Here is a 23,974-nt window from a genome sequence, read left to right on the forward strand (position 1 = left end):
CCTCCAGGCTTTGTCATTCATCCGCTATGTGGTTTCCTCATGCTGCCGCCAACTCTAGGCTGTGTCATTCAACCACTATATGGTCTCCTCATGCTGCTGCCAACTTCAGGCTGTGTCATTGAGCCACTATATGGTCTCCTTTTGCAGGCTCCAACTCAAGGCTGTGTCATTCAGCCACTATATGGTCTCCTCATTCTGCTGGGACATTACCTAAACATTTTTTTGGTAGCACTAGCTACCATAAATCTTCAGTTTAAATTTGAAAATTCCTCTTTTAATCTAAGGTCTCACAAGGTATTGTGAGGCCCTATGGTCTCCTCATGCTGCTGGGACATTGCCTAAACATTTTCATGGTAGCACTAGCTATCATAAATCTTCTATTTAAATTTGAAAATTCATCTTTTAATCCTAGAGATTTTGAGGTCCTATGGCGTCCTCATGCTGCCGCTAACTCCAGGCTGTGTCATTCAGCCACTATATGGTCTCCTCATGCTGCTGGGACGTTACCTAAACATTTTCATGGTAGCACTAGCTACCATAAATCTTCAATTTAAATTTCAAAATTCATATTTTTGTCTTAGGGATTGTGAGACACTATGGTCTCCTCCTGCTGTTGGGACATTACCTAAACATTTTTATGGTTGCACTAGCTACCATAAATTTTCTATTTAAATTTGAAAATTCAGCTTTTAATCTTAGGGGTTGTGAGGCCCTATGGTCTCCTCATGCTGCCGCCAACTCCAGGCTTTGTCATTCAGCCACTATATGGTCTCCTCGTGCCGCTGGGACATTACCTAAACATTTTTATGGTAGCACTAGCTACTATAAATCTTCTTTGTAAGTAGGAAAATTCTACTTTTTATCTTAGGGATTGGGAGGCCCATGGTCTCCTAATGCTGCCGCCAACTCCAGGCTGTGTCATTCAGCCACTATATGGTCTCCTCTTGCTGCCGCCAATTCCAGGCTGTGTCATTCTGCCAGATTATGGTCTCCTCATTCTGCTGCCACCTCTAGGCTCTGTCACTGTGCGGCCATGTGAAATGTGACACCTTGTTGGATTTGGTCTTTTGTAACCACACATTTTATTATTAAATCTTAAATTTAAATTAAAAAAAATCGATAGAGAGATAACAATGAACCATAACTGATTAAATGAAATATTCACACTTTCACAGTCAGGGGGGTGCTGAGAGGAAAGGAGGACCGCCAGCTCGATTTTAAGATACAAGTACGCGCTTTTTCACTGCAGCCACTTCTAGATTTAGGTGCCTGCCAGCTCGATGCTCACCAGAATGGGTAGTCAAAAAATGTAAATAAATTCAAATTAAATAAAATAAAAATTACATAAAAAATCCTCCACATCCAGATACTCTGCGGCAGTGATTCTAATAGCGATGCCTGTAATCTGCATGTCATACTGAATAATAGTATTATTTCACTAAGACCAAGGCAAAGTGTTCAACACCCCTATTGAGGCTATATGGCCTCCTCATACTGCCGCAAACTCCATGTTGTGTCATTCAGCCACTATATGGTCTCCTCATGCTGCCACAAACTCCATGTTGTGTCATTCAGCCACTATATGGTCTCCTCATGCTGCTGAAAACTCCAGGCTGTGTCATTCAGTCACTATATGGTCTCCTCATGCTGCTGCCAACTCCATGCTGTGTCATTCAGCCACTGTATGGTCTCCTCATACTGATGCCACCTCCATGCTCTGTCAATGTGCCGCTCTGCGGCAGTGATTCTAATAGCGATGCCTGTAATCTGCATGTCATACTGAATTTTTTTTTCCCAATAATACAATACAAAGAACAAAAAAAAAAAAAGGACAACAATATACAACATGACAAACACATTTGGAAGGGCGGGGGTAAGGGGAAATAACCCACATTTACTTGCCCCACCCACCCTAACTCTCAAAATATACCTACATTCACACCTAGTCCTGTACCCTTCCTCAATCCAATCTTCTCTCCCTCTCCAGGTATATTTATAACATGGTGATGTAAAGCACTCTGAACTGAACTGCATGTCATACTGAATAACACTATTATTTCACTAACATAGCACACATCCTATGCATGTTAGGACAAGGCAAAGTGTTCTACACACCTATTAATCCTCTCTGTAGGCCTAAAAGAGCTATTTTTAATAGCGACTCACCGCAAATAAATTCAGGCCGAACCAAGTTTTTGGGGAAAATTTGATTAGCTCCATAGAATCAGCAAAATAGCAGTCAGAAACATTTACAAGTAAAGTTTAAAGGGGTATTCTGCCCCTAGACATCTTATCCCCTATCCAAAAGATAGAGCATAAGACTTCTGATTATGGGGGTCTCGATCAGTATTCTAGACAGTATGTTTAGATCGCTGGGTTACCGCAGTGGGAGACGTGATGTCACACCACGCCCCATCGTGATGTCACTTTATACCCCCTCGTGTCGTTGAGCCACGCCCTCTCCATGCATGTCTATGGAAGGAGGCTTGATGAATGAAGACATGAATGGAGGGGGCATGGCGTGATGTCACAAGGGGGGCGGGGCAGGGCGTGATTTCACGTCTCCCTCTGTGGGAACCCAGTGTTCTAAACATATTAGCCCTGATTTACTGGGAATGGAGTGTTTATCTTGGAGTGATTTCAGGTTTACTCCGAGTATTTTTCTCCCTGATTTACTAACCTGTCGCCCGTCTCAATTTTTTTTAATGTTGCAGGGAAGTTATCTGTCGCCCTTATCACAGAGTTATTAAGCAGGGGAGCGGGCGGCATGCTCCTCCCCAGCCATATACAATGTACTTTTACTTTTATTTTTTTTTCAAATAGAAGAGCTGCGGTGGGGAAAGATATATAGAATCGCTGGGGGTTTTATATATGTCTGGCTCCCCATAGCTTCTATATATCTTGCCCCCTGCTGCGCTATATATCTTGTCCCCCAACGCGGCGCATGTATATATATATATATATATATATATATATATATATGCCTCCCATACAAGTGCAATCATAAGCTCCCGGCAGCGCATGTAGATATATATATATATATATATATATATATATATATATATATACATATATATGCCCCCCGCACAGCGCAATATAAGCTCCCGGCAGCGCATATAGATATATATATTTATATGCTTCCCCGCACAGCGCAATCATAAGCTCCCGGTAGCGCTATCATTGACTAGCATTCTATTAGCAGAGCATCTTGCCGGGAAGCCGGCTGCCCGATGCTCTGCTAATGCTCTGCTTGTCAATCATTGCGCTTCAGAGGCATATGTGTATAGATGCGCTGTGGGGACCAGATAACGCTATATGTCTGGTCCCCACAGCGCATCTATATACATATGCCTCAAGCGCTATCAATGGCAAGTAATCTTTTAGCAGAGCATATGGCTGGGAATCCGGCTGCCAGATGCTCTGCTAATGCTCTGCTTGTCAATGATAGCGCTTCAGAGGCATATGTGTATAGAAGCGAAGTGGGGACCAGATAAAGCTATATGTCTGGTCCCCACTTCGCTTCTATACACATATGCCTCTGAAGCGCTATGATTGACAAGCAGAGCATTAGCAGAGCATCTGGCAGCCGGCTTCCCAGCCAGATGCTCTGCTAATAGAATGCTTTTCAATGATAGTGCTACCGGGAGCTTATGAATGCGCTGTGCGGGGGGCATATATATATATATATATTTACATGCGCTGCCGGGAGCTTATGATTGCGCTGTGCGGGGGGTATATATATATATATATATATATCAAAAGCAAAGTAGAAGCGGCACTCCAAAATATAAATAAAGCGTGGGTTTATTCACACATCTGTGCAGAAAGCGACGTTTCGGCTCGACAATAGAACCTTTCTCTAGGCTCTATTGTCGAGCCGAAACGTCGCTCTCTGCACAGATGTGTGAATAAACCCATGCTTTATTGATATTTTGGAGTGCCGCTTCTACTTTGCTTTTGATATTACTTGGGAATTGGTCTGTTCCTGAAGCTGTGCACCCACACGGATCTGGAATCCTTGAGCACGGTGAATGAAAGTAAAACACATCGTACATCGCTGGGGAGCAGAGCACGCCGCCCGCTCCCCTGCTTAATAACTTTTGATTGGATCGGGTCTCAGAAGAGAGACCTGATGCGATCAATCCCTCAGCCCCTGCACTACTACCTCCAACATGGAGCAGACCCTGTTCCATGATGGGGGTAGGATTCACTCGGTTTTCAGTAATTTCCCGACAGCTCAGAGCGGGTTTTGGTGAAGAAAGATTCACAGGTTTTCCTGTGAGTTTTTTTTTATCATACTCCGAGTGTTTTTTCTTTTTTGTCAGGAACATGCCCCTTTTTGGGATAACCATGCCCATTTTGATGGGTTTAAAAAAACACTCGGAGTGATGGTATCTTTTGTCAGGTTGTGCGACCAAATTTGTGTCGCATGGGCCCATGCGACACAAATTTGGTCGCACAACCCGACAAAAAGAGTTGGGTTGACATTAGTAAATCAGGGCTATTGTTTAGAATGTAGGGTGCTGCATAAAGATCACAGGGAGTCCCAGTGGAGGGACCTCTGTGATCAGACATCATATCCCCTATCCTTTGGATAGGGGATAAGATGTCTAGGGGCAGAGTATCCCTTTAACTCCTGAAGGACACATGATGCAAATGTGCATCATGGTGCCCTGGTACTGCCCTGTGCACCATAATATGCATTTATATAATGTGCTTAAAGGGGTACTCCACTGGAAAACATTTTTTTTTTAAATCAACTGGTGCCAGAAAGTTAAAAAGATTTGTAAATTACGTTGATAAAAAAAATTTGTAATCCTTCCTGTACATATCAGCTGCTGTTATGATCACACGGGAAGTTATTTTCTTTTTTAATTTCTTTCTGTCTGACCACAGTGCTCTCTGCTGACACCTCTGTCCATTTTAGGAACTTTTTCCTAAAATGGACAGAGGTGTCAGCAGAGAGCACTGTGGTCAGGCAGAAAGGAAATTCAAAAAGAAAATAACTTTCTGTGAATCATAACAGCAGCTGATAAGTACTGGAAGGATTAAGATTTTTTTTATAGAATCATTTTACAAGTCTGTTTACCTTTCTGGCATCAGTTGATCAAAAAAAAAATGTTTTCCAGTGGAGTACCCCTTTAAATCACTCCTGCAGATGTTCTACATTAACTCTGAAGATGTTGTAATAAGGGCTGATCACGACATCTCAAGCTGTTGTGGGCTCTGGGGACACTCATCGGACAACCCGTAGCACTAATGTAGGGGTCCGATGAGTAAAGATGGCAGTCTGAAGGTCTCTTCACCTGCTCTGTGCCGCTGGATCTTCTCGTCTAGTCTTCTTACATTAGCAGGCTGTACAAGTAGAATGATGAAATTACTGTTCAGTGCCATTGCATAGCACTAAACAGTAATATCAACTGAAAGATAAAATTAAAAGTAAAAAAGAAGCTTACATTTTTTTTTTATAATCTCCTCCCACAATAAAAATGTATATTACACCACCTCCTTGTAAAAAAAAAGTAATAAACTTATTTGGCATGGCTGAGTGGGGAACTGTCCAAACTAGTAAAATATATTGTTAATGATCCTTTATGGTGAATGGCGTAAATCCTACACCCACATACCGGCAACATTCTTCCTATTACAAAATACTTTTGATGCCAATCACGCAATGTTGTCTATTTAATAAAATGCCCATGCAGTCTCCTATACGCTGGAGAGACTACCCAACGTGTGGGAGACCGCATGAATAGACATAAGTCCAATATTTGTTGCGACAACCTTCTGTTACCAATTCCACACCATTTTGAAAAGAAGGGACATACTATAGCCCAGCTACAATTTCAGGTGATTGATGAAGTCTGCTTCCCAGACAAAGGGAACCTAAAGAAACTACTAATAAAAAAAAGAGGATTACTGGATCCACAAGCTGGATACACTTGAACCCCGGGGACTTAACCGGGAGTGTGAACTGTCACAGTTGCCGCATTGATTGAGCGGTATTTGTTCTATGAGATTGACTCATGTAAATAGTTTCCTTGCAGAGACTGACTTGAATTCACTCCGAGTGGAGGAGGAGTCTGTCCATTCATGAGATTGTCACGGGATCTGTGTATACACTGGTGTAAGGAGATGGGTACCATTATGATGACAGAAAGGATGTATTTGACTGGCGCATAAATAGTGTGTCCAGTGGCCCAGCGTGTCATGCAGTTGATAAAGGCTATCAGTAGCCATAACGCATACTACTTGCTTGTTAATGAAGTGTTAAAACGCAAATAAAATCCTTTGGATGAACTTTTGGAGTGCCTGGATTCCTTTACAAATATCTGGATTAACCCAATCCGCGTGCAGCCGAGCTAGAGTGCCGACCGCTTACTCCTACACTTGTGGTGCTATTAAAGGTGGGAATGGCTACAAAAATGAGGGGCCACAAATATCTTAGTACAGTATGTCTCTGCGGTCTATGAAAGAGGGCATTTTAGCAGTCTGGGCCGGATGGAGAATTAATGAGAAAAAGGCCTGGAAGAGGCAATCAGATGTAACAATTCTGTATTCTGTGACTGTATCTGGTCAGTATAACATATGGGGGGGGGGGGGTAAATATTTGCCCTGTGGCTCAGTCTTGACTAGTTATGCCCCTGGAAGCTAAGTATCTTTTTCTATTTTAACCTTTTCTTTTAACAAATATCTTTTTAATAAATTTTTTTTTGCACTTGAAGTAATATGTTGACCATCAGAAAAAAATTAGATGGTCCCGGGGGTCACACACCTGGTTTTCTCATTATATCATTAAATATAATTAAGTATTCCTCCTTTAAATATCCGTGCAGGGAATGAGCGTCTATATACATAAAATCACAGAAAGTGTAATTATCTGTATAATTCCCAAGATGGCCGAGAGCTTCTTATATAAAGTGAGTGCTCGATAATATCAGTGGAGACTGAGGGAGGAATATGAGGTGAGTGCGATATAATATAAGATGTATTGATAGGTAGGTGTATCTATTATGTGTGATACTCTCTGCTGAGCTGTGTATCTAGGTGTTCCTGAGAACTCCTAAGACCTGGATCTCTAGTTACCCATAATACCTACTGAGAGGGCCTCCGGTCAGGAATGGGTGAGCTGTTCCCAGTAGCTGCAATATTAGAAGATATGTGAGTTATCTCCTATAGAGGGGACAGGGAGCATGGAGATGAGGTGAGCCGAGCTACTGGTGAGTATCTGGAGGCTATGGTCACACTAAGCTTTTGGTTGTTTTATCTCATAAATCATTTATCTTAGTAATTATAAGGCTATGTTCACACACTGATTTTTAGGGTTTATTTTGAGCCTCAAAAAATAAATATTTAAAAAAATATCAATTTTTACAAGCCAAAAAGTCTAGACATTTTTGGCCCTCTTTATTGCACCTTTTTGACAGTCTTTTTTTAGACCTTTATGGGCTACAGTAAATACATTATTATATATAACAGAAAACACAGAGTCCGGCACTGCTGAGTGCAATCACTTAAGGCAAACACAGGTGAGTGTAGGAAAAGCCCAACGTTCTATAGGTGTTCAGACTTCTAAACGGCAGAAACATTCCAAAATGATAAACGAAGAGATGATTGAAAGGTGACATTCACCAGATAAGTGGCTTCATATCTTCTTTATTGTACTAACATAAGGGGCAATGTCAGGTGAACATAGCGAGCAGAGACGCCAGGAATCCCAGCGAGGTGGTCACAGCTGTATCGTACTTCCGTACTTCCTCAGACCAGGGGGGACATAGGCAGAGATCTCAAGATGATCAGAGATTATATGAGGGGCAGTGTCGGGAGATCAGGTAAGAGATGTATGGAGGGGACAAGTTGTTCCAAATAAGTTGTCAAAATACATGCCTATATACGGCTGTATCGTGACTCATAATCCAATTCCAAAAAGGCTTCAGATGGGGAAAAGAAGCAGACTAAAGGATTGGTAGCATAGAGGAGAAGTGAGCCAGGATAATGGAGGTGACCCTAAGGCTGTGTTCATACTAAGTTCATGGGGCAAGTCTTGGGCTCTGAAGTTGCTGAAAAATGTAAACAGATATCCTGCCGCCAAGACCATCACTCAAAGTGCACTGCATTTTTACGTAAAATTGAACAGTGTGTGCGGATATGTTCTAGTGTTTTTTTGGAGAGCTAAAAAAAAAAGAAGACTTTGGGTCTTGTCCCAAAAAAATGTGACCCAAATTCACCATGTCAATAAGCCCTAATGCTCAAGTCACTGAAATTAAGTCTATAAAATGTATCCTCTGGATTATATAAAGGGGCATTCCCACCTCAAGAAGTTATCCATTATTCACAGGATAGGAGATGAAAAGTGGATCGGTGGGGGTCCAACCACTGGGAATGAAGGTGAATTGTCCCCTGGAATAAATAAAGCTTACCATTAATAGGGGGTTATTCATTCTCTATAGTGGAATCTATAGTGGTATCCATCATAAAATGCATTTAGAAAGTTTCCAGACCCTTTTATTTTGCCATATGTTGTTATGTTGTTGCTCCTAAACAAAAACAAAAAATACAAAACAAAAGCAAAAAAAAAAAAAACAGCTGCCCCTACAATTATGCCCATAATACCCCATAATGACAGAATTTTACAAATATTTACAATTTTTTTTTAAAGAAAAATCTATAATCATGCAGTGACATGAGTATTTATACCCTTTACTTAGGACCTAGTTGAAGCCCCTTTGGCAGTGATTCTAGCCTGCAGTCTTCTTGGGGATAATTGCTCAGGGTCATTGTCTTGTTGAAAGGTGAATCTTAAGTCCAAAGAGCTCTGGATCAGGTTTTTTTTTTTTTTTTTTTAATTAAGAGTATCTCTATACATTCAGCCTTCTCTTAACCTAGTGTCCATGTCCCTATAGCATGATGCTGCCCCCACCATGCTTCACTGTAGGGATAGTATTGGGCAGGTGATGGGCAGTGCCTGGTATCCTCCAGACATGATGCTGCCCCCACCATGATCACTGTAAGGATGGTATTGGGCAGGTGATGAGCAGTGCCTGGTTTCCCCCAGACATGATGCTGCCCCCTCCATGATCACTGTAAGGATGGTATTGGGCAGGTGATGGGCAGTACCTGGTTTCCTTCAGACATGATGCTGCCCCCACCATGATCACTGTAGGGATGGTATTGGGTAGGTGATGGGCAGTGCCTGGATTCCTTCAGACATGATGCTGCCCCCACCATGATCACTGTAGGGATGGTATTGCACAGGTGATGGGCAGTGCCTGGTTTCCTTCAGACATGATGCTGCCCCCACCATGATCACTGTAGGGATGGTATTGGGCAGGTGATGGGCAGTGCCTGGTTTCCTTCAGACATGATGCTGCCCCCACCATGATCACTGTAAGGATGGTATTGGGCAGGTGATGGGCAGTGCCTGGTTTCCTCCAGACATGATGCTGCCCCCACCATGATCACTGTAGGGATGGTATTGGGCAGGTGAGGGGCAGTGCCTGGTTTCCTCCCCAGGAACACACTACTAAGTACTGAATCACTGTGCTGCTTTTAAAAATAAATGATTTTGTCATTGTCTTGTTGAAAGGTGAATCTTAAGTCCAAAGAGCTCTGGATTAGTTTTTTTTTTTTTTTATTAAGAGTATCTCTGTACATTCAGCCTTCTCTTAACCTAGTGTCCATGTCCCTATAGCATGATGCTGCCCCCACCATGCTTCACTGTAGAAATGGTATTGGGCAGGTGATGGGCAGTGCTTCATTTTCTTCAGACATAATGCTGCCCCCACAATGATCACTGTACGGATGGTGTTGGGCAGGTAATGGGCAGTGCCTGGTTTCCCCCAGACATGATGCTGCCCGCACCATGATCACTGTAGGGATGGTATTGGGCAGGTGATGGTCAGTGCCTGTTTCCTCCACAGGAACACACTACTAAGCACTGAACCACTGTGCTGCTTTTAAAAATAAATGATTTCTTCTTATTTTATTGCAGGGTTCAATACTAAGAACTATCCATTATCTTCTCCATCTATGACCGGTTCTTTATCTGATGCCATAATTCTTACAGACCATGCATGTCCGGTTCACGCTCTGTATCTTACACTTCTGCAACTACATTGCCTCTAGTTGTAGACTGACCGGCAGTGAGCTGACCCCAGACATGTTGTTGGATGGGAATATAATAATCGGGGCAGTGATGAACGTTCATATGGACAAAGTCTACCCAAACATAGATTACAAGGAAAAGCCTGGTCCTGTCATCTGTACAACGTAAGGCTTGTATGTTATCCACTACATGTATTGAGCAAAAAGAATGCATCTACACAGTAAGGCTGGATTGCTGCAAAACTCAGCATGTAGTTATGTTTACAGGTATGGTCTGATTAGACACTGGGTCTTGCCATTGGCGTAACAGTGTTTTCCCTGCTACCCTACTTTTGAGTAATGTCAAGGATAAGGAATTTGATCCCGCCGAAAGAATAATCATGTTCATTCTTTCGTAGAAACTCACCCAGAAAAAGCCCATTAGTGAATGGGACTTTGATCTCAAAAGCTTATTTCCGCTATAAAGTATCTCAAGAAATAATTGCAGATTTTGGGACTAATTTCCTAAATGTGCAAGGGCCTTATACCTCCTGCTGAGCTGCTGTCATGTATGGGCAGGGAACAGTGAAGCCCTAACTCACTCACAGCCACTGTCCCTACCTATTGCCTATCCACCCTAAGTGATGGATCGACAATCACAATGACAAAACCTCCCTGCTAAGTGCCGTGGCAGCGTTGTCAAAATATTAAAATACAAAAACAGTAGCAGTCAGGAAACAGCTGGAGGCACACAAACTTACTGAGATACACTAAGACACAGACAGTTAAATCAATGTCAGTCGGTACCAGTAGATAGTGGAGTACAAGAACGCAGAGCAATAGAAGAGTAAAGGGAAAATCCAAAAATCAATAGACAAGCAGGTATTCAGGAAGCAGGAGGACGTGTCAGCTAAGGTATAACCTTTTACAGACAATTAATTGATCACTGCTCCTGTCTTATATAGACAGTGATCAGGGATACACCTTCCTGATAAATAGCAGAGCTGAGAACCACACCCAGACGACACAGGTGAGCTCCAAGCAGCTCCAGCCAAACTAGAGTAATTTAACTCTGCTGGTTCGACCAGAGCCAGACAGTATAGCTGCATACTCAGAGGTTGCTTGTAGTGATTACGATGTTAAGGACGGTAATAAACCATCCCTCCTTCCCTCTGCAGAGCTTTACCGTCACTGACAGCCAGATCTGCTCTATTAAAGTGGCCCAATCTCCATGACACTGCAAACTCTGCAAGAATGCTCTGGAACAACCTTGCAGAGTATATTGTAGATCAATCTCTGGAGAGCCTGACTGTCACTGACAGCTGGATCTCCTCTCTTACAGAGAACGTGCCTCAGCAAACTCATTTCTTGAAATAATTGTGGACCTCCAAAATGTTTCAAGCCAACGGGTGGCCTACAAGTGGTTCAATAAAAAAGTAAAGAAAGGTAAAACAAAATAAGTTTTCTCTGTTGTCCTCAGGCTTATGTTAGACACCTATCAGCGTGCCCAAGCTGTGCATTTCACCGTGGTGGAAATTAACAAAAAAAACAATCTTTTGCCAAATATCACCTTGGGATTCCAGCTATTTGACTCTTGTACAGTCCTCCCAAGAGCAGTGTCACAAATTCTACAGATGTTGAGTGGACATGGAAAACCTCTTCCTAACTATCGATGTAACCAGGAGACCCGGTTGGCTGCAGTAATCGGCCATTCTTCATCTACATACTCCATTTTACTGGCTCATATACTGGGGCTATACAGGTATCTACAAGTAAGTGCTGGGGCCTCCATGACACTAATGTCCTCATGATGGCTTAGTAATTTAGTATTAGATCACCCCCCCCCCCCCCCCCCGGGTTGCCAACCTGAATTTTTTCTTCTTTCCGGACATCCTATTCAAGAATCACTGGCAGCTAAGCTAAGGTTTTAGTTTTTTTATTGACAATTTGTTATCTATTTTTTCACAGATTCAAAATAGTCTCCTATTTTTAGGATTGGTCCAGACAACCCTGTCATGAAATAAAGTGCTGAGATCTCATGGGTTTTCATGGCCTGCTCCCTTTGGACATGGAGAAGTGTTCAATAGCACTATGCCCTTTGTATAAATATATGTACGCCCTCTTTTTTGTAATTTTCCAGGATACAGTTCAAAATCTAAATTTAAAAGATTAAAAGTAAGACTAGGAGAACCTTCAGGGTCACCACATGTAGGATCTTAAAAGAGTAGTCTCATGGAGCATAACTTATCCGTTATCTGCTGGGGGTCCCCGTGATCTCCTGTATGGAGCCCCGGCTCTCCCATGGAATGGCGTGTCATGACCCTCGCCCGAAGCGGGGGCCGCCAAGCCCCCTCCATATATCTCTATGGGAGGGACATTCGGCTATCTTCTGCTCTCCCATGACCAGTTTCATTTCACAGTATAGCATTAGAGCTTACCTTTACTAAGTTGTGGAAGTACAATTCCAAGAGGAACTACCTAGATTTCTAACTTAAAGGGGTACACTGCCCCTAGACATCTTATCCCCTGTCCAAAGCATAGGGGATAAGATGTCTGATCGTGGGGGTCCCCCTGCTGGGAACCCCCACAATCTCTCCTGCAACACCCTTTGTCATCTGCTGCACAGAGCAAACTTCACTCTGTGCCTGATGACGGGCGATACAGAGACTGGAGTATCGTGATGTCACAGCCCTGCCCCCTTGTGACATCATACCCCGCCCCCTCAATGCAAGTCTATGGGAACAGGCGTGACGGTCGTCACGCCCACCTCCCATAGACTTGCATTGAGGGGGCGAGGCGTGACGAGGAGGAGGGGCCATGACATCACAATACTCCGACCCCTGTATCGCTCGTCATCAGGCATGGAGCAAAGTTTGCTCCGTGCAGCAGATGACACAGGGTGCTGCAGGAGAGATAGCGGGATAAGATGTCTAGGGGCGGAGTACCCCTTTAATTACTAATTAATTTGGTACAGAAAAACCCTAAAACAGTATAACACACAAGCAGTACCCCTTCTGACTTTTATTGAGTACATTAAATAAACATCCACAGTCATACACTATTTAAATTGAAGACATAAGTGTTTCCATAACATGGTTCTTTTTGAATTTTCCAACAGATCAGTCACTTTTCCACAAGTTCTCTTCTCAGTGACCGTATCCAGTTTCCATCATTCTTTAGAACAGTCCCCAGTGACGCCTTCCAGTCTCAAGGTCTTGCACAGCTGGTGTTGCACTTTGGATGGACCTGGATTGGTCTAGTAGCTACGGATGATGATTACGGGCAGCAAGGTATCTATTCAGTCAAGAGGGATATAATAAAAGCTGGAGCTTGTGTGGCTTTCTCAGAGACCATAATCTACAGTCAGGAGGATTTAAATGCCCCACATATTGCTCGGGTGGCTAAAGACTCAACAGCCACAGCGGTGGTCATCTTCTCTCCTGATATAGACTTAAGCTTTGTACTAGATGAGATGCTGAGGCAGAACGTCACAGGAAAAGTATGGATTGCCAGTGAAGCTTGGTCTACGTCATCTTTCTTGTCAGTGAATAAATACTCAAGAATTCTTCTTGGAACAATTGGTTTTACCCTTCCTAGTGGAAGCATGCCAGGGTTTGGAGATTTCCTCAACAGGATCAATCCATCTATGGTCGTAGGGAACCGTCAAATAAAATTATTCTGGGAACAAGTTTTTGGTTGCACATTCCAAGACCATACATCTACAAAAGACCTTTTAAATTCATCGGTAAAAAAATGTACGGGCCAAGAAAGTCTTGAGAACATCCAAAACAATTTCAATGATGTCTCTAGTCTGAGGGCAACATATAATGTCTATTTAGCAGTTCATGCCATTGCAAAAGCTCTGGACAATATGGATAAATGCAAAAAGGGAGATGGACCATTTCCCAATGGATCATGTGCTGATATTGAGAATTTTAAGCCTTGGCAGGTTAGTGTAAGCTTAATGGAAGGAATGGATAGGTTCTAACCACCTTGGCTGTTGTGTAAATATTTATATTATACAGTAGTACACATTACTTCTCATGCCTAATTTACTGTTTAACAATTTATCTATACATGAAAGCATGGCTGGAATTAGGATTAGGACTGTGCTATTGCCCAGAGCCATCATCCCCCAGGGGCCCATTGGAACATATTGGGAGTAGAAGAGCTTTGGCAGTAAGATTCACTTTAGCTAATTGCTGCCTGCATAATGAGTACAGTGTGCTGCTAGTGCCATCTTAATAAAGGGGTTGATAACCCTATAGTAAGTTTGGCCAAATATGCCACCACAGGCAGGTTTGTCTGACTGTCTAAGGTATATGGCAACCTCCTGACTCTCCACCAACAGTGTCGGATGAGAGAAGTGTATGATGTTATTTAATGCCCAACCCTATTTTTTTTAGGGAGAGATAAGCAGCCGCCAGAGCAATTTGCTTTGGCCTACTCTTCTCCATAGGGAACACTTAATGGAAGCCTTGACAGTTACTGAGCTCCTTTAACTTCCTCCCATCTCCTTTAACAACAATGATCTGTCTTTCTTTGTTCACATGTTATATTTACAACTCAACAGTTAAAGGGTACCTCTAATCAAATAAACTTTTGATATATTTTAAATTAATGAATGTTGAATAACTTTCCAATAGCATGTTAATGAAAAATATGCTTCTTTCTATTGTATTTTTCCCGATCAGTCCTGTCAGCAAGCATTTCTGACTCATGCTGGAGTCCTAAACACTCAGAGCTGCCAGCCTGCTTTGTTCACAGCCAAACAGGCTGTGAACAAAGCAGGCTGGCAGCTCTGAGTGTTCTCCTTTGTGAACAAAGCAGACTGGCAGCTCGTAGTGTTTAGGACTCCAGCATGAGTCTGAAATGCTTGCTGCCAGGACTGGTAGGGAGACCCCTAGTGGTCATTTCTTCAAAGTGGAAAATTAAATAGAAAGAAGCATATTTTTTTATAACATGCAAATGTAAAGTTATTCTGCATACATTAATCTATAATATATCAAAAGTTTTTTTTTCATGAGAGGTACCCTTTAAGACAAAGGGGATAGGGGAGGGAGCCTGCAGGCACATGAAGCAAAAAGTGTGACCCCTGCAATAAACATCCAACTGCTGAAATATTACTGGTTCCATTGCTCTAAGGTGCATGGCACGCTTGTGATTTCCTCTCTTTCTTCTCTGCCATGGAAAGGATTATTGTTATTGAAGCTCATTCACTTAAACCACCCAATGATATGAAACATCCACGTGGTCCTCAATTCACTCTCCAAGGAAGGTCCTAAACACCCTTGCAGAGTCTGCAGTGTTATGGGGATTGCAAGAGACAATAGCCATTTTCTAAGTGCTCTACTCTAGGCCAGCCATAAATAAAATTACATATTGTGGTGCCATACTGTTCCCCATGCAATGCCCATCATCTGTAGATATATGTTACTATTGAAACTGAAATAGTTGTGTGCGAGGATGAACTCTGAGTTTGGTGATGATTTTAGGGATGTATTTCTGGTTGTGTGTTTGGGATGAGTAATTCCATCTTTGTGTGGGATGATACGGTACAGAGATTCTACATCCATTGTTAGTAGTAGGAAGTTGGCAGGCAAGTTTGTAATTTGACTGAGTGTGCTGAGAAAGTGAGTGGTGTCCTGTATGAGACCCTGTCCTGCTTATGTACCACTGTAAAGAAAAGAGAAAAAAAAAGACCGGGGTGTGTCCCTAGTGAAGTCTGTCAGAAATATGCAGAGCAATATAAGGTGATAATCGTTGCCCTTACCAAATGGTGTTGCACTGAGGGCACAACCCCTACAGTGGCATGTGGAGAGAATATGTCCGGTGAGCCGCCACAGGAACAACCCTGTTAGGGAGTCACCACGTCCGGTGTAGTAGATATGCAGAGATATCAAAAGTTTTCCTGTATTCTGGCGCATCAATCAGACCTAAGTAAATGTATCAAATAGATTTATTCATAAAAACGACACGTTTCGACCCTGGACTAGGATCTTCATCAGGTTACAACAAACAGTGTAAAGAGACAGGTATAAATACCTTATAATACCTAATAATTTATACCTGTCTCTTTACACTGTTTGTTGAAACCTGATGAGTCCAGGGTCGAAACGCGTCGTTTTTATGAAGGAATACATTTGATACATATACTTCGGTCTGATTAATGCATCAGAATACAGGAAAACTTTTGATTTCTCTGCATATCTGCTTATGTACCATGCTCACTTCTGCTCATATGCTCTCTACCCCCACCCCCATTTTCATCCTTACCTATCTAATCTATGGTCCAAGGCTGGACAACTTATGGACCAACTTAGTGTGAATTCCCCACAATACCACATACAGCCTGTGGATAGGTGTGGTGCAGTATTTTGGAGAAAGTATGGTACAATTCAGACCAAACCCTTTATGGTCTGAATGTACCTTTGCAGTTACATGAAATTGATCAATGTTGTATCATTTCCTCACAGTTGTTGCACTACATAAAGAAGTTACATCTGAACATGTTGGATGGTAGACAACTCTTTTTCGATGAGAACGGAGATCCCCCTGCTGTGTACGATATAGTAAACTGGCAGCTGAACCCTGAAGGACAAATCCAACAAGTCACAGTGGGCAGTTATGATACCAGTAGAACCAGCGGGAACGTCTTTAATATTAATTCCAGCCATGTACAATGGGGAACTGGACATCATGGGGTGAGATACTATGGACATTTCTTTAAGACTTTCCAATTTAATAATTTCAAATAAAAAATAACTTTTAGCATGAAATAGAGATCATCTACATATCCAACCTAATAACCTATTATATGTATCAAATCTTTTTTGCTTTCAAAATCTCTCCTTGCCATCAGCAGATCCAAATTATAAGAACTAGATGAAGCAAGGAAAAAATGACCTATAGAAATGTGCTCAGGTATCCATGGAAAGATCACAGCCAGGTCATGGAAGTGGAGTAAAGCTTCAAGTTTATTGGAGTACACAGGAATGACGCGTTTCAGGGTATACAAACCCCTTCTTCAGATTAGGCAAATTCATGAATTTGCCTAATCTGAAGAAGGGGTTTGTATCCCCTGAAACGCGCCATTCCTCTGTACTCCAATAAACTTGAAGCTTTACTCCACTTCCATGACTTGGTTATGATCTTTCCATTGATACCTGAGTGCCTCTCTATAGGTCATTTGTTCCTTGCTTCATCTAGACTCAATACAGGATTTCCATCCGGTTGCATCCTGAAGACCTGGAGGCTTGCATAGGATCCCCATTCTCATCATACCTCTGCTTGAGGTTATATGCATATGTACTATACGCTCCAGTTGAGCGGCCACTTTATAGACTCCTACCTTGCCCCCACTTTTGTGTGGGGCTCACATTTGTATTAATTAGGGAAATGCACAAGGAGCCTCTTCTGGGCCTTTCTTTTTTCTACTTCTACACAAATTATAAGAAGGGTATCTGGGTGTGTACCCTTGGGCCTCCACCACAGAGAATGTAGCAGGAGCCACCACCGCCTCCAGCTGCATTTAATTGTATCAGTGTCTTTAGGATGCTAGGTATTTTGTGAATGACCTTCAAAGCTGAAGAATTTAACCCTAAAATCTCTTTAATATGCTAGTATAGCCACCAGCAATCTTTGAGTTTTAAAGGGGTACTCAGCTGCTCAGCGTTTGGAACAAGCTGTTCCGAACACTGGAGCCAGCACCAGGAGCTTGTGATGTCAAAGCCCCACCCCCTTCCAAATGTCACGCCCCTCCCCCTCAATGCAAGTCTATGGGAGGGGCGTGACAGACGTCTGTCACACCCCTCCCATAGACTTGCACTGAGGGGGGGGGGTGGGCTCCAGCGTTCAGAACAGTTTGCTCCAAACACTGAGCAGCGGAGTACCCCTTTAATGTTATTTTCAAATCTTTCTTAAATGAATCCTCTCCTCAGGTACATGCATGTATATGTTTAGAATATGTCAAGTTAATCTGATCAGTAGGAGGAGAAGACACGCGACTTGCTTGTAGACTTCATTGTGTCAGCTGTGAACAAAGCCAACAGTTACCAAGGGAATTCTTTTTGATCATGAATGTACATAGTGGAAAAAAACTTTCAATTGGAATTTATCACTACTGCAATGTTGGGGGTTTCCTTTTTACATCCCCCAGATCATTGGTAGAAACCATCTTAAAGATGTGTAATGGCCCATTCCATCCATGTAATAAATAAGTATGTGTGTATGACAGTATTTATAAAGTGTACAGGACAGATAGTAACACCATTCTATGTGGGAGGGTCAAAAGTTTGAAGATCCAGAGCAGGCAACATTACTGGTCATAGGAAAGCAATATTTTAGGATTAGGAGATTGCCATATGATTTTCCTTTCCTTACCTGTAAATTCATCAAACATATTCTTTTCTTAAAAAACTCTTCCCAGGTACCTGTTTCAGTCTGCAGCCCCAGTTGTCCACCAGGCTTCAGGAAAGCAGCCAGAAAAGGCCAACCTCTATGTTGTGCCCAATGCATTCCATGTCCATCTGCAGAGATATCCAACTACACCGGTAAGTAACCAAAATGATTTAGCACATAAAATGTTCTACTCTCTTAGGCCACTGGGGGTCTATCTCTTATATACCATGCAGACATTGTTAGATAGGTGATAAGACAATAAAACAAATGGTAGCTTTGTAGTAGCCAATGGCATTTTTCTTCCCCATTTATGTGTCCAGGAGGTGGTGCTGCTAAAGTATCACATCTTGGTACACCTCCTCGCTGCCATTCCCCATCTTTCCTTGATTAATATATGGGGATCGGCTTACAGCATTAAGCCCTGCCTGCCAGTCCTGCCATATGTACGGTGATGTACAAGCCACTATTTTATGCAGGCGCAGGCATGTGATTTAATGACAGGTCTCAGCACTTTAAGCCAAGCCCTGGGAGTGAGAAGGTGTCCCTAGTTGTGGTACTTTCACAACTCATCACAGCCTCCTGGACATTTGAATAAGGAAGACAAAGTATTGAGAACACAATCAGCTGCTACAACGGTACCATTGTTTGATGTCTGCAGCTCATAGCATGTTGTAGAAGGGACAAAATTATATGTTTAATCTTTTTCTGGAACCCACCATATTGTAGAACTTCAAGTCTATCGATTTCACACCATGTTTTAAAACTTTTTTTAAGATTCGCTACAATGTACAAAATGCCCATGGGATATGTGGCCAAATCCAACCCAAGATCATTGTGTTCCAAAGACTCAAGAATTCCTTTCACATGAAGATCAACTGGGCATCACCTTAACAACTACTGGCATCTCCTCATCGTTGGTTCCTGTTGCCATCTTTGGACTTTTTATTTACTACAGAACAACCCCCATTGTTCGGGCCAATAACTACTCCTTGAGTTGTCTTCTCCTGTTGTCACTATCTCTCTGTTTTCTTTGCTCTTTAGTCTTTATTGGCTATCCCCAGTATGAGATATGTCTTTTAAGACAAGTGACTTTTGGTGTTGTATTTGCACTTTGTGTCTCCTGCATCTTGGCCAAAACCATTATGGTAGTCATCGCTTTTAATGCCACAAGGCCTGGGAGTCAACTGAGGAAATGGACTAGACCACATGTATCATATCTCATAGTCATCTCCTGTATCCTTATTCAGATATTTCTTTGTATTATGTGGCTGACATTCTCTCCTCCCTTCCTAGAAGTCAAATCAGAAAGTAATTCTGGAGTACTAATCATTCAGTGTAATGAAGGGTCACCATTGGCTTTTTGGTCTATGCTTGGCTACCTCGGTCTCCTGGCCTTCATTAGCTTCATTGTAGCTTTCTTGGCCAGGAGACTTCCCGACAGCTTCAATGAGGCCAAGTTTATCACCTTCAGCATGCTGGCCTTCCTGAGCGTCTGGTTGTCCTACATTCCAGCATCTCTCAGTTCGCAAGGAAAATATATGGTGGCCATGGAGATCTTTGCTATCCAATCGTCAACCTGGGGTCTGGTTATTTGTATGTTCTTTCCAAAATGTTTTATTATTCTATTCAAACCCGACATGAACTCAAGGGAAAAACTGATGACAAAACAAAAAAACCTGAGTGATTGATAGTTAGAAATATCTCAGTGTTTTGCATAAAATATAGATTTTGAATCTAATGATTTTGAATGTAATAAAAATATTAGTTTTCCCCTTCCTATCCCTATTTTTCGTTTTGGTTGAATAAAAAAAGCTGTGTTTGATGCATTTGAATAGTTAATATTTCGATGATCCAACTCTCACGGGGCCAATCTTGTGTTCTTTATCAGTGTCAGAGGTTCTAGGCCAAATGCTAATTGTGGAACAGCTGATACCCCTCAGTGATCATGTGCTATATATACAGATGTCCCCCTCTCATGTTTTAGAAAGGCCAATGGAGCTACTGATACACAAAGACCAAGGTGTGACTCCAACTGCTCCACCTCTTACATTTCTGCTCATTTCTGCTAATTTCACCTTGGGAGCCCCCTCCATGGTGCCCAATTATTTTTCATTCTTTTCACTTCAGGCGGTAGACGAAAGCTGGCTATCTGCCAGTAGAACACACAGGTACTTTCTATCCTCCGTGCACTTTCCATGGCTATGCAATGGCATAGTGATGGTGAAAGTGCACTAAAGACTGAAAAGGCTGGCATAGCCTCTATCTCTGCTTACATGACGATATTCCCTAAGCGACTGAGCCCCAACTGGATGTTGGCCCCTTTATTGCATAAGTGCAAAGTGTAGTGATGTCAAAACAATATAATGCAAACACAGTTCAAATGTCAGAAAAAAGGTCAGGGTACAAAAGTGTTAACTAACAACAAACACAGCGGAAATACAGGGAATGCACATTCAAATTTTTAATTTAAAGTCAAATAGGCCAAGTCAATAAAAGTGAGAGCATCACTGTAGAGATACACAAAGCAAGGGGGTAGTCAAAGAACAAGCCAAAGGTCAGAGAACAAGAGAACAGGAGAATAAATGCAGATAAGGGGGCATGGCTAGGCGCGCTGAGGATCGGTCGCATGTGAGCGCAGCTCCGGCATCTCGGCCTCTCCTATGGGAATTTAAAGCCTACTATGGGGAACAAATGCAACAAGAAAACAACTGCACCTTCTGGGGACCCTCTGCAACCTTCTCGGTTAGGGGCAGACTTCTTTCAGTCATGCCGAACATCTGTTGCAGCTCCAGTTAGTATGCTGGGGCCTTCCTCGTCACCTCCGGCTCCACTCGAGCTGCCTGTCAGCGCTCCAGCCGGCCACGCTACAATATCACAGCCTGTATGAAAGTCAGACAGAAGAGGGACTATATAGGATAATATGCCACAAGGACCAGAACAACCCCAGTTTCCTGACGATAATCAGCCCTTGGCACAGCAGCAGTCCCCTTGTCTACTTGCAAAGTCATCATCATCAACAAGTGTCTTCAATTCACTGATGTCCTCCCCAGGTTCCTCAACAGTGTCTGCTTAAGAAAACTGAACGCTGGCAACACCACCTCCCATGTCACTCTCCTCATCACTACTTGCCCGCCTAGCAGAGGAAGCGGCGCATGTCTCCTCTACTTCTTGGCTGGGTGGTAGCTGCTGACTCTATTAGATCGTCCTCAGTGAATAGTGGAGCTGAACCCACAGCATAAGATACTTCTCTAGGGGAGGGAACAGCATAGGACAAAGGCAATGGGAGGACAGGGACTGCTCCCGCCCCATGCCAACTGAGAGTTGTGTCTGAGACACTCACCAATTGTTGACTGGGGGCATCAGATGTCACTTGTGATGAAGTGGATGACCATGTTAACCAATCAATGATGGCAGATGGGTTGATGGTCGAGACGCGACCGCTAGCTGAAACCAGGAGCTCAGGCTTCCTGCTGCCACTCGCCCCAAGTCTGTTGCAACCTCTCTCTGATGAATTTAGGCCCCTGCCACTCCTTTGTGCACGTCCTGACACTTCTCTGCCTGACATACTTAGTGCATTTATGAGGGGAGTAAAATACGCTTCACTACGCTTCACTATACTTAAAACGATATTTGTCTCAGCAGGTGCGTACTTTTGGCTGTCCCTTCACAGTATCTAGGCCCTTGACAGATTAACAGGTACAAAATAGTACACTACTTAGATGTAAGTATGTGGTATTAACTTATGAGGGCAGAAAAATGCGCTACAGTACGCTTAAAAAAAGGGTCTGAGTACAACACCAGCAGGTGAGTACTTTTGCCTGGACTTTCACAGTATCTAGGCCCTTGAAAGATTAGCAGGTACGAAATAGTACACTACTTAGATGTACACTGTCACGATGCCGGCTGGCAGGAGGTGGATCCTCTGTGCCAGAGAGGGATTGGCGTGGACCGTGCTAGTGGACCGGTTCTAAGTCACTACTGGTTTTCACCAGAGCCCGCCGCAAAGCGGGATGGACTTGCTGCGGCGGTAGTGACCAGGTCGTATCCACTAGCAACGGCTCAACCTCTCTGGCTGCTGAAGATAGGCGCGGTACAAGGGAGTAGACAGAAGCAAGGTCGGACGTAGCAGAAGGTCGGGGGCAGGCGGCAAGGTTCGTAGTCAGGGTGGATAGCAGAAGTACTGGTACACAGGCTTTTGGACACACAAAACGCTTTCACTGGCACAAGGCAACAAGATCCGGCAAGGGAGTGCATGGGAGGAGGTCAGATAAAGGCAGGGAGCAGATGGAAGCCAATTAAGCTAATTGGGCCAGGCACCAATCATTGGTGCACTGGCCCTTTAAGTCTCAGGGAGCTGGCGCGCGCGCGCCCTAGAGAGCGGAGCCGCGCGCGCCAGCACATGACAGCAGGGGACGGGAACGGGTAAGTGACCTGGGATGCGATTCGCGAGCGGGCGCGTCCCGCTGTGCGAATCGCGTCCCCGACGGCCATGACAGTGCAGCGCTCCCGGTCAGCGGGACCGACCGGGGCGCTGCGGAGAGAGAGACGCCGTACGCGCTCCGGGGAGGAGCGGGGACCTGGAGCGCTAGGCGTAACAGTACCCCCCCCCCTTAGGTCTCCCCTTCTCTTTGTCCGGTAACTGCCTCCCCTGGGATGAGGACACCGGGAAAGGATGGAGGGATTCCTCAACGGCAGGCAGTACAGCAGGAGTGGGAATGGGGAGGGAGGGCAGAGGGCGAGGCCTGGCACGGGGCAGTGTGACACCAGGACGAGGGCCACGAGGAGGCACCGAGGCTTGCCTGACTGGACTGGGAGGGGGGGAGAGGCACTTCTTATGGCAGGCAGAGTCCATAAAGACCTTAGGGAGACCGGATACAGGGGGAACCACAGGGTCACGGCAGGGAGTACTGGTAACCGGTTTAAGGCAGTCCTTGAAGCAAGAGGTACCCCAGCTCTTGATCTCCCCTGTGGACCAATCCAGGGTTGGGGAATGGTGTAGAAGCCAGGGTAGTCCAAGGAGAACTTCAGAAGTGCAATTGGGGAGGACCAAAAACTCAATTTTCTCATGATGAGGTCCGATGCACATTAGGAGGGGCTTCGTGCGGAAACGCACGGTGCAATCCAACCTGGCTCCGTTGACCGCGGAAATGTGGAGTGGCTTGACAAGACGGGTCACCGGGATGCGGATTTTATTCACCAAGGACTCCCGAATAAAATTCCCAGAGGCACCAGAGTCCAGGCAGGCCACGGCTGAGAGGGAAGAGCTGGCTGAAGAAGAAATCCGTACTGGCACCGTGAGACGTGGAGAAGCCGACTTAGCATCAAGAGACGCCACACCCACGAGAGCTGGGTGCGAGCGTGCGTTTCCCAGACGTGGAGGACGGATGGGGCAATCCACCAAAAAATGTTCGGTACTGGCACAGTACAGACAAAGATTCTCTTCCTTACGGCGATTCCTCTCTTCCAGGGTCAGGCGAGACCGATCCACTTG

General features: G+C 43.8%; 1 protein-coding gene across 1 annotated transcript; it reads left to right on the top strand.

Moving 5' to 3' along the window:
* The first annotated feature begins 10,069 nt into the window (after window positions 1-10,069).
* Window positions 10,070-20,171, top strand: LOC130367308 (extracellular calcium-sensing receptor-like). Its single transcript, XM_056569716.1, has 6 exons — window positions 10,070-10,269; window positions 11,564-11,855; window positions 13,202-14,032; window positions 16,560-16,787; window positions 18,368-18,635; window positions 19,258-20,171. The coding sequence occupies exons 1-6, from the start codon at window positions 10,070-10,072 to the stop codon at window positions 20,169-20,171; spliced, it is 2,733 nt and encodes a 910-aa protein (XP_056425691.1).
* Window positions 20,172-23,974: the final 3,803 nt, after the last annotated feature.

Source organism: Hyla sarda, chromosome 4, assembly GCF_029499605.1.
Source record: "Hyla sarda isolate aHylSar1 chromosome 4, aHylSar1.hap1, whole genome shotgun sequence".
In the NCBI taxonomy this organism is placed as follows: Eukaryota; Metazoa; Chordata; class Amphibia; order Anura; family Hylidae; genus Hyla; species Hyla sarda.

Bases quoted from the DNA above. Each gene is read 5' to 3' on its own strand.
- LOC130367308 (XM_056569716.1), top strand. From the start codon at position 10,070: ATGCATGTCCGGTTCACGCTCTGTATCTTACACTTCTGCAACTACATT. The intron at 10,270-11,563 runs GTAAGGCTTGTA...TGTTGTCCTCAG, and splicing joins GGTCCTGTCATCTGTACAAC to GCTTATGTTAGACACCTATC. The intron at 16,788-18,367 runs GTGAGATACTAT...TCTATGTGGGAG, and splicing joins GGGGAACTGGACATCATGGG to GGTCAAAAGTTTGAAGATCC.